This window comes from Phalaenopsis equestris, unplaced genomic scaffold (genome assembly GCF_001263595.1).
Source record: "Phalaenopsis equestris unplaced genomic scaffold, ASM126359v1 Scaffold001041, whole genome shotgun sequence".
Taxonomy (NCBI): domain Eukaryota; kingdom Viridiplantae; phylum Streptophyta; class Magnoliopsida; order Asparagales; family Orchidaceae; genus Phalaenopsis; species Phalaenopsis equestris.
This window is the reverse complement of record NW_018165480.1, coordinates 248,757-260,577: the sequence shown is the minus strand read 5'-3', so window position 1 is coordinate 260,577 and position 11,821 is coordinate 248,757. Positions and strand designations below refer to the sequence as shown.

Genomic DNA, 11,821 nt, shown 5'->3' with positions numbered 1-11,821 from the left:
GTCTACTATGGAAGCTATACATTTATTGAGAGGTTTGATGGAGAAGTTCAGAGATAATAAGGAGAATCTACATTTGATTTTTATTGATTTAGAAAAAGCTTACGATAAGGTCCCAAGAGATATCCTTTGGAGAGTTCTAAACCCTTGCAAATAGTGGGATTTCATAGTAGATCAACATGAAGGAAAAGAAATATGAAAAATGGAATTTAAGTTTGATTTAATTAATTTAGATTTAATGTTATTAAAATATTAAGATTATATTATATTAAATTATAACAACTATTGCGACCAAAGAATTAATCCTAAAAGATTTAAAGATAAAGAGTCAGTGAGATAATAAAGCAAGACTTGCGTTGAGTGATTATATTTTCATTATTTCTAAATGCATGTTTGATTTCATCTATGCTCTAGTTCAGTTATATTTAAATTACAATAGATCTTTCATACTGCTAGACAAGAAAAAAATGCACAAGAAATAGCTACACATCATAGTAAGCATGCATGTTAACAATGTTGTATAAATAGTTGCATCTAAATTCTCGTACAAAAATATCAAATTATTATATGAACTTTCGAAGTATGCATGTTAAGAATCCTATATAAGATAGTTGCATAGTGATTCACCTATGAAATCATAATAGTATTGCATTTCATTATGATTCCAAAAATATTGCATTTCTCCATTAGTAGATGAATGGAAATTGCCCTATAAAAAAGTAATGTATGCCTTAAAGAATGAAAAGAAAATATTTCATACATGAATGTTCGTATGGGCATGAAAAAGGAGTTCACCTCCTTTTAATACAAGAAGGTGATGGTAATTTACCATGCATGTAAATGTTTTCCTACCACCCCGTGATATTTAGATTGCTAGACACTGTGCAGACATCAGAATATTGATCAGAGGCAAGTAGGTACATTTCCACCTCGAACAATCGTGTAATTCAGATCACAAACCACTGTACTGATAAAATAATATTGATCAAGGTGTGTTGGGTTATGTTTTAATGATGCTACTGAGACAGATGCAAATGATAAAAGTATGAAGTAGAAGTAAAATTAAATATTAAAATTTGAAAAATAAAATTAAAGTTAATGCATATAGCGTTTTACATTAATTGCTTTATGCAAATGTGAAAAATACATGCACTAGATTATTAAATAAATTTTTATGATAAAGTATAAATGACCGAGTGGCACAGGCATAAAGAAGTCGCAAGAGAGGCTGTTGTGATCCCTTCGTCTGGACTGAACCGTTCCGGTCCAGGGAGTGTTGAGCGACTCCTCCCAGCAGGATTGACCACTCCTTTCTATAGGGAGATCCAATCCTAGCTATCTAGAGCTTATATGTGTGATTCTTGTATTTTAGGTTTTTGCAATTTTTGGATTGCGTTATGTCAGGACAGTCGTTGGCATCCAAGTTTTTCCCTTCTAGAGTTATATCCAAAGGCTGGTAGTACTCTATTTGTAGCTCGTCCGATTTTGCGACCTTCTATAAGATTGAGTGGTGCACTGGCTATAGTGAGTTCTCGCGAAGATATTTATCTCTGCCTTTTCCATCCTTCAAATTTCTCCCCTAGTTGTCGTCGCCGCCTTTCCTCACTATCGGTACCACAAGGCAGCAACCTAGTTGTCATGTCGTCTTGTAACTCCAACCACATCACCTTCACTTGTTGCCATCCCTTCTGGTCGCCTCCCACCTTGTTGCCATTCCTTCCAACCGCCCATCTTCATTATTCAACCATCCCCCTTGTTGTTGATGGCAAGCACATAGTCCTTCTATAGGGGGTTAGCATGACGGGTTCATGAATACCTACTTCTTCAGCAAGGATGGCAAGCACATGGTCCTACATTATGAGGAGTCCAAGATTATAAATGCCCTTACCAACAAAGACGTGGCATTAGGATCAGTTTATGATGGAGGAAAGCGAGATAGAGGAGCTGATTCAAGATTAAGGTCGGTCATTACATAAAACATGTAAAGGCATCATGATCAATACCTTACCACCATGGCTATGACAGTTAGAGAAAGTTTAGTTTGTTCTCACATCATATAGGATTGAGCCAACCTGGGACTACCTTTGTGAGACTTTGCAAGGCATACTTGGCATGAAGTCAAAGTCCAGTTAGGCAGTAGACCCTTCATATGGTTGAACCGATATGGATGATTGCTTTCAAGTGGGAAAAACAGACTGCAGTCGACAATGGGATCCAAATGTTTCTCGGGTCGCAATCTAAGATCCTTCAACACCAAGAATTTACAGCAACTATACTACTTTCAACTTGAAGAGAAAAGCTTTGACTTGTGAGGTTGAAACACCCCCAACCCCAAAAGACTGGTGTGAGCGTAGAGAAGCAATAGGAGACACTTATGTGATTCCTTCGTCTGGACCGAAATAGTCTAGACCCAGGAGAGTTGATCGACTCCTCCACAAGGGATTGGTGCCTCCTTTCTATAAGGGGACCTAATCCTAATTATCTAGACCTTATGAATGTGATTCATGTGTCTTTTTGGCATGTGTTCTGTTAAAACAGTCATCAACATTCAGGTTTTACCTTTCTAATGCTATATCCAAAGGCGGGTAGTGTTGCGGCTACAGCTCGTTCGAGATGGTGATCTCCTTCAAAGGAATCAAATAATGCTTCAACTGTAACTCATTCTCGCGAGGGTATTTATCTTCGACTATTCCATCCTCTGCATTCCTCCCCTCATTGTCGCCTCCGACTTTTCATGCTGCCAGAACCACCTGAGAACAAACTTGTTGTCATCCTGTAACTCCAGCTGCCAGACACCACCTCATCCACTTGTTGCCATCCCTTCCTGTTGTCTTCCACCTTAGTGTCATTCATTCTAACCGCTTGTCTTTGATGCCCAGCAATCTTCCTCGTTGTCGTAACCTTAGGACCACCCTCCCTTTTCTCCTGTAGTCCCACGCATTCCTCGTTGTTGTCGGTTTCATTCCTGCACGTTGTCGCCACCCGGAACAACCTCTCCTGGTTGTTTACTGTTCTTCTAGCCCTCTAACCAGCCCTTTCTTGTTGTCGCATCCACCGCCTCACCTTCCTTCTATCGTCCACTTACCAAAACGACCACCACCTTTGAATATATTTAGCTATGTTTGCTTGTTTGTTATTGTATTTCCTTATCAAGTGTGCATGTTTGTAACCACCTATTGCCCTTTTCAATAATAATATTTGTGTTCATATTGTTGTTAGGGTTCCCTCTAGTAACACAAACATAAATATTCCATTATTGTACTTGGGTTACAATAAGTTAAAAACGTGATTACTCGAATAGGTTATCTTAAAAAACTCATTACATTGTTTTAATAAATCAGGTTTAAATTTTTACAAAAATAAATTCTAGAGAAGATAATATGTTCAAAAGACGAGTTCAGCAACTGAAAAGGTAAACTTCTTTTGTTAAAGACAGAAATAAAATAATAGAAAGCTTAATTTCATCATCTAACCGTCTGTTACAACCTTGATTAATTCTAGATCTCCGGGACAGTCGTGACAGATGATAGAAGAAAAGAGATCTTTTTTAATATTATGTTCTACGAGAAAATTCCATATCCTTAAACCAATGTATCAAGTTGATGATAAAATTCGTGGAAGTTCCGGTGGGCATTATGCACTCGTTACACAACACCATAGAGAAGGCCAAAAAAGTCAATCAAAGAAATCTTGGATCCAATTTTCTGATGCTGTCTGTAGATATGAACATAAATAATGTGAAATCCTTAAAAAAAATTAAGTTAAACTCTTAAACACTAAAGCGCTTTTGGGTGCAATAGTTGAAATTTCATTAAAATCTCCAAAGTGAAGTGTGTTTGTGCTGGAGCAATCAGGATGACTGACCTCCTTGGATGCTATACAAATGGGACAAAACCGTAAGGTCATTTGGCCCAAGGCATACAATATCTCGATGGGTGAGAGTTCGAGCTGTCACAAATAGTATCAGAGCATTACACTAGCCTGAAGATAGGAACTAAGAGTCATATGGAACAAAGTGCTACGTCATGGGAGCCACCTCTTGAATCTGTAGGGGCCAACTCTAAAATCATATATGCCTGGTGGATGATTCTGGGCTTATCGCATTGACGATAATGTTATTTACCTAAGTGTGGAGATTGTGAAACCCCTTAAGTAGAATGAAGTTGAACTCTTAAACATTGAGATACCTTTTGAAGTAATGGTTGGAAGTTCACCAAAAGCTCCAAGATTAAACATGCTCAAGCTAGAGCACTCTCAAAATGGGTGATCACTAGGAAAATTACAATAATGAGACTAAATCGTGAGGCCAACAACTTAAATGGTCAATATCTTGAAATGTGAGTTCGAACAATTACAAGTAATGCACCAAAAGTCTTTCATGGAGTCATCGGGAAAAGATGGTATAACAAAAAAAAATTTGAAAAACAATTAAGAAATTTTTTGAGTCAATTTCCTTTGAGAATATTAGATTGGTCAACTAGGAAACAGTTATATAGCTTCTCAATATCATTTTTTGTAAGTGTTTCTAAAGACGAATAGCCATGGTGACCTCCGAAAGGTGATGAGTTTTCTTTTATGGTACCACATTTTGTTAGGGAGAGTCAGAATATGAGAATTGATGAATTATATCCTCTTCATGAAAGAAGGATAATAATATATTATTAAAACAAATAAGAGCATTATTTGAAATATTTAGATAATTTAATTGAATTGATTTAAAAAATAAGAGCATTATTTGAAAAGATGTTGACATTGAAATTTTTATTGATAAGTAAAATCAAGTCATTTGAATGCAGTTATCCATGAAATGTATTCGGATCGGGTTCGGGTTAAGAACTCTAACCTGTTCAATTTTTTAGTTTGAGTTAGCTGCAAACCGAATTTGAACTGAAACTATCTCACTAACCTGAAATCGACCAGCCAACATGAAGTCGATCCGCCAAACTAAAATCAATCCACCAACTCGAAATCGACTCGAGGTTAACTCAAAATTGACCTAGCTTTGACTTGATTAGATATTATGTCTTATCTTAAATAAGTTCGAGTTCGGATTAGCGAATTGAAATGGGGTTAGGTCTGGGTTAGATTTTATGACCGGCTTAAATATTCAGGTTAAGTAATTTTGAATTGGTTCAATTTCAAGTTGAATGCGAACTTGACCCGCGAACCAAATTTGACACCAATAAATGAAAGTAACAAATCTCATTGATTCCTAAATTAACCCAAAACACAAACAAAAGTAAATATTATTAAGCAAAAAGAAACTAGGGTTACAACCAAAACTCAAACAGAAATAAAATCACAACAAAACATCAATATTTGACTAGGGAGGAGTGGAAACATCCGAGGACAACACTGACGAGTCTTGGTTGTTAGAGATTAAGTAGGGAAGAGATGGTGGTAGATGGATAGAGAAGGGAAAGGCGGGGAAGCTAGCGGCTATAAATAGGGAGAAGAGGAGGGTCAGGATGGTCAATGGATAAAGGCAGGCAGGGTGGTTGGAGGAGGGGAATAAGAATGCAAGGAGATGGTATGGGGGTCAGCGATCAGACAAAGAGAGGCAGAGATTTAGCAGGTTGGTCGGTTGTTGGGAACAAGGAGGATGGCGGAAGGCCATCGATCGCAAGCAAGAAGGGCAGGAGTCGACTGTAGAACAGCGGTCATGCACAAGATTGTGTGAGGGAATTAAGTAGAGGTTGTCACCACCTTGGAACGAAATACAGCAGAAGCACCACCTATCCTCGTATATTGCCCTAGCAAGGGAAAACGTATAGAGACAAAATTATCAAATCAAAAAACTAAGACTAAACTCTAAATCAAGAAGTAACATATTTATAATAGGTAGATAGGAGGGAAAGTGGGTTAAGGGGCGGTAGTTTCCGCCTAATAGCTGGTCAGCCGATCTATCCTACATGTTGGACCGGCTGCCCATTGTTGAACCAATTGACTCAGCCAATAAGACCTGAATCAATCTCCTGAGGTTGGAGGAGCTTCAACTTCATTCGTCAAAGCTTCTGGAGTACGGTTTCAGGTTCACGAATTTGAACATGACAGAAACATTGACATCCCATGGAAGGTTGATCTTACAGGCATTATCATTCCACTTTCGAAGTATTTTGAAAGGTCTATCTGCTCTGGGTTTGATTCTTCCAAATGCTCCTACTAGGGAATCTCTCTTTTTTCAATCGAATTCACACTAGGTTTCCTTCATTAAAGGTCCTTCCTTGACCTGTTCGCCAGTATCTGGTAATTGTGTTTCTGCTTAATGATCTCCTTTCCAATCTCCTCGTGAAGCTTATGAATCTTGTGCACTCGTTCCTCTGCATCCTCTCACTAATCTCTGATGTCAGCAGTAGTACCATGTCGAGTGGAGTGGGTTGCGCCTGTACATGATCACAAATGGGGTGTGACCTATCGTAGTTCGACTCACGGATCAGTTATAATCAAACTTGGCATGAGCTAGAATCAATCCCACTGCTTAATATTATTCCCAACAAAGCATCTCAGTAAGATTCCAAGACTCCTATTCACTACCTCCGTCGAATACGCTGCAGAACTGAAGTGAAGCTTAGTGGCAATTTTCCCCCACAGTCTTCCAAAAATGACTCGGGAACATGACATCCTTATCTGAAGTGATGGTCATGGGTATTCGTGCAGCCTCACAATCTCCCTGAAGTATCAGTCAGCAACATGCAATGCATCCAGTGTCTAGGGGCAGGGTACAAAATGTATCATCTTCAAGAATTGATCTACCGCGACCATGCCTGAATCCTTATTTCGCCATCCTTAGAAGACTCACTATAAAATTCAAGCTAGCATCCACCCACAATGTCTCTGGTACTAGTAATGGGGTGTATAGTGATGTATTTTGTCTCCTGATTTTTACCATATGACAAACCCGATATTGCCTGACTATCGCTCCACGTCTCTCGCCAGTCACAACCAAAAGAAATGTTCTCTCACGAGTGCGAGTCATATCCCTGCACAGAATGAGTTATATGGACGATCTCTTGGTTTAGTTGCACGAAGCCATCCTCTTTTTCAAGATCGACTTATGCAATATCGCCAGATTCGGACGAGGCCAGGGGACGTGTGGAAGATTTCTTTTGGTAATCTTATTGTTGTATTCTCTCTTACTCTGCCTCTGCAAGTTTTTACACAAGTATGTGCTCTTCTTCAGTCTCATAGTGCTAATTTCACTCATTTATCCTCTGACACTTCCTTATACTCGAAGATTCGCTCAATAGATTGCAGTCAATTGATAAATTCATTTAGATCCATACCTCCATTCATTTAGATTTGCCTTAATGTCGAAATCCATCTATTTTCCATATGTGCGCTCCTCTCTCGGTCTCCCCAGATATTGAATCCTGAAGTGGTGGGATACGTATTCCTCATCACTAACGTCTTCCCTGTAAAACGGATTTCAAATCTTCATCACTATCTCCCCTTCACTTCTCCAAATCGCACTCGAGGGTAACCTCACCCTAGGTTCAATCATCAATCACCATGAGCCTCTGTTGAAGCCGACGGATCTCTAAATGTGTTTCGTCCCGAGTAGGTTCAAGCATGTATCTTCGTGGTGGCATGATTAGAGTTTGGGATCGGCATGGGTGGTTGAAGATGGGGAAAAAAATTGCGGGATTGGGAGGGGGGTGACGCAAATGTTAGGAAACCCTAGGATAGGACTAGGTTTAGGCTAGCTCTAATATCAAATGATACCGGAATTAACCCAAAACACAATAACATAAGCAAATATTACTAAGCAAAAAGTAACAAGAGTTGCAAATGAAAAAGAAAACACAACAAAACATCAATATCCAACTAGGGCGGGTAGGAACATCCACGGAAAGTGGTGATGAGGCTTGGTGGTTGGCAATTGAGTAGGGAAGAGATGGTGGTGGATGGGTAAAGAAACAGGGACGGCAGGATGAGGAGCTTAGATGGTCGATAAATGAAGGCATGTGGAAGAAGGTGGCAGGGTGGTTGGAGGCTGGAAACAAGGAGGCAGGGAGATGATCTGGGGTTGATGGTTGGACACAAGGAGGCAGGAAGTAAGCAAAAAGCAGGAGGGAGACATGAAGGAACGAGGATGGTTGAAGGTCGACAGACTAAAAGCAGGAAGGACAGGTGCCTATTGCAGAACAGTGGCAGGCGCAGGATTGCGTCGAGGAATTAGGTAGAGGTCATCACCACCTCGGAGCAGGATACAGTCGATGCATCACCTCTCATCGGATACAGCCCTAAAAAGAGAAAATGTCTGAAAGCAGAAATTTGAAATAAAAAATCAAAGACTAAACACTAACTCGGCAAGCAACATATTTATAATAGATAGACAGGAGAGAAAGAAATGGTAGTTTCTGCCCAAAAGCTAGCCAGTCGGTCCAGCCTCCCTGCTGGACAAGCTCCCCAGTACTGAATCGTTTGATTCAGCCAATAAGCCCCACATCAGTCATGGAAATAGAAATATTAGAAATTTTAAAAGGGCACAAATAACACGATGAATTAAAATAAAAATGAGTAAAGGATCTAAAACTGCATTAAAAAAAAATAGCATGATTATGTTTCGCAAATTTACGAGTCTTGGAACATGAAGGAAGGAGGATGGTTGAAGGTCGGCTACTAAAAGCAAGAGAGGCAGGCGCCTATAGTAGGACAGTGGCCAGGCGCAGGATTGTGTGGGAGAATTAGGTAGAGGTCATCATCATCTCAGAGCAGAATATAATCAATGCACCAACTGTCCTCGGATACAGCCCTAACAAGAGAAAACGCCTGGAGGCAGAAATTTGAAATTAAAAAATCAAGACTAAACCTTAACTCAGCAAGCAACATATTTACGATAGGTAGATAAGAGGGAAAGAGACGGTAGTTTCTGCCCAATAGCTAGCCAGTCAGTCCAGCCTCCACGTTGGACCAGCTCCCCGAGAGGCTCCCAAATACCGAACCGTCCGGTTAAGCCAATAAGCCCCACGCCAGTCATAGCAAATAGAAATATTAGAATTCATCAAATAACACATTGAATTAAAATAAAAATGAGTAAAGGATCTAAAAATGCATTAAAGAAAAATAACATGATTATGTTTCGCAAATTCACAAGTCTTGGAATGAAAATCCGCAAGAATTTGTCAAAATTGTGGGTGGTAGTTAAGGAGCATGGCAACTAATTCTGATTAACAAGAAGATATAATTCTTCTCTCTAACCAGCTCAATCATTTTTCTCGTACTAAAGTCCTGAAATACAAAGCGAAATACAGAAGAAGAAGAATATACCTGAATGATATTCACAATTTGTTTAATTCCCCATCCAATAAATGCTAAAGTGAATAGTACTGAAAGGGTTAAGCTATTTTTTGTAGCATTCACACAGACCTGTTAATATTGGACCAAGTAAAATATCAGAAAGATTAAGGATTTTACCTCAACTCAAATAAAGAAAGGAAACAAATAACAATGGCACAAGCCAAAATGCTTACAGAGATTAAACTTTCATCGTGCTTTTGATGAATTAAAAAAAGAATGATGTAAAGAACCTGAAGCCGGGCATTCGTATCAATTACCTGAACATAGAGCTATATAAATGTCCAAACAAGAAGAATGTTTGGAAAGTCCTTTACCTCAGATCCAACACAGCAGAACGCCATGAAATAACGATGCTGATAATATGCCCTTAAAAGCCAACTACTTTTGTCCTTGACATCTTTGTGGCTGCTCTTGCCACTCAAGAAAGTACTGAATAAGAAATATATTGGAAAATTTCAGGAATTCCAACACCAAAAAGGTTAAATTTTGAATAGAAAAGATATTTTATATAAATATATGCAATGATTAATTGGAGCTTTTACCATGAGTCTAGTCAAGATTTAACTAGAAATCTGATGGAATAAAGAACGAAAATGCATGATCAATCAAAAGGGACCAAGCAGAGATCAAGATAGCTTAAAGGGAAACTAATTGGAGATCTCCAAGGTAGAGGTACTCCCACAAACACCAAAGGGATAAAAAATCCCACCTTGCAAAATCCTGTCAATTAATACTAGATAGCCAAGAAATGAAATAAAAGGCAATGGATTGCAAGCAATTGTCTAAGATTACTAATACAATCTAAGATGAGATGCAAGATGAAAATGCCAAAAAAACAAAATCAAAATCATAGTTTCCGATCTTATATTTTTGGCAAGAACTATAAAGACAGCAAACATGTCTTACAATTTGTAATTCCACAAGGAAAGAGCATTAATTCAAGATTACGAGTCAAAAGAAAACCCAGCTTGCATCATAATAGTCACACATGCAAAAGTAGTCATGAAAAAATTTAAAAGAGAATAATAGACAATTCAAAATTGAAAATACTAAACTTGTGTCTTTTTCACATGAGAACGTACATTACAGGTGATATCTCTTAACACTTGAAAACTAAGAAACAAAAACTAGGAATTAATACACATGAATTAAATTTCCAACGAGCATAGACTTTCAGGTATGAATGAAAGGGGAAATTTCAAAGTTGGATATGTAACCACAAGCAAAATGACATCTCTAAGCAAGCTTACTCCCCACCACATTTTTTTTCCTTTTTTTTTGGAGTTAAAAGTATGTCTCCAAAAGGTCATATAACCAAACCCAATTTCTTTTCATGTCTAATGGATATTTTGTATGTTTCATCTAACTTTGGAATTAAATATTTCTAACAAACCACCCTGTACCTAAGACAATGCATGCACTATCAAGTTTCAGCATTAGAAATCAAAGATTGAGTTTTTGACATTAAGGTCAGGTCTTTGCACAAGTAAACAGCTTTTTAATACACTGTGCCCAAAAACTGCATCACCTTCTAACATGGCAAAAAAAAGGCCCATATTTGACACCAACAATTCAAAAAAATCTCACAATAGGATCAGTATCAAGTCATGCCGTGCTATTATTGGCATAAAGGCTAATATGAATTAATATAAATGGAGTGAATTAAAATTAACATCAAATTTGACAGAAAATAAGGGAAATTATATACGCAGCCTTCATTAACTTACATAAAATAAGTTATGGGCATTTACACAAACAAAACATTTCTTATCTATTTACATATCTAACACTAAGCTTTCATATCCACATGCATAACACTCAAATATTCATTATCAAATAAAAAATATCACAAATATCATTTGCATAGCTTTATCATAACAAAGTGCTTAAATGTAAATATTAAAGTTTAGGCGCTAGATATGTAAATATATAAGAATTCGGCGCAATGCATGAAATTTTCCAAAAATTTACACCAATATAAAAATACAGGCTAGAAGTCAAGAATGATAGCATATACCTATACATTTGCAGCCAGTGGCTTGCAATATCTAATCCAAGCAATGCTAAAAAGATCAAGCCAGGTCTGCAAAGATAAAAAAGTTATAAAAAAGTAATTAAGATGCAACAAAGAAGATAATGATAAATCATGCATAACAAAAAGAAAATGAAAACCTGTAAAGTTGAGAGAGGATTGCCAATAAACAAGCCGTGCTCACTCTGGATTAAGTAAAAAACATATAAGTTGTCCACTGCAGGGACTTTAAAATATACTTCGAACAACAAATATATACAAGATTAGATACAAAATCAACTCACTAATCTCTTCGAATCACAGCAGTATGAACCATAAAATACATAAGAAAAGTACCTGTCTGTTACCATGTCCAGAACTGCCCCAAAGGTTGATACTGAGAAAACAGGGGGAAAAAAAAGGTGACACAATCAAACACCTTGATTTTGGCATGGTTTTGAACTCAAGAAACAGCTACGATAAAATTCGTAAAGATTCAAGCAAATGGAACAT

At 37.8% G+C, this 11,821-nt stretch overlaps 1 protein-coding gene across 2 annotated transcripts in view; it reads right to left on the bottom strand.

Annotated features, from left to right (window-relative positions):
* LOC110032864 (probable CDP-diacylglycerol--inositol 3-phosphatidyltransferase 2) overlaps nucleotides 1-11,821 on the bottom strand; it is a 60,704-nt gene that overhangs the window by 13,678 nt on the left and 35,205 nt on the right. For both annotated transcript variants that reach the window (XR_002294884.1, XM_020736635.1), the window contains exons 5-10: nucleotides 11,666-11,705; nucleotides 11,470-11,514; nucleotides 11,315-11,380; nucleotides 9,612-9,726; nucleotides 9,471-9,527; nucleotides 9,268-9,366 (exon numbers count right to left, since the gene is read on the bottom strand). Coding sequence is in view for 1 of the 2 variants with exons in the window: in XM_020736635.1 (XP_020592294.1) it covers nucleotides 9,268-9,366; nucleotides 9,471-9,527; nucleotides 9,612-9,726; nucleotides 11,315-11,380; nucleotides 11,470-11,514; nucleotides 11,666-11,705 (422 nt within the window). In the remaining variant the exon portion in view is untranslated. The remainder of the gene's footprint in view (nucleotides 1-9,267; nucleotides 9,367-9,470; nucleotides 9,528-9,611; nucleotides 9,727-11,314; nucleotides 11,381-11,469; nucleotides 11,515-11,665; nucleotides 11,706-11,821) is intronic.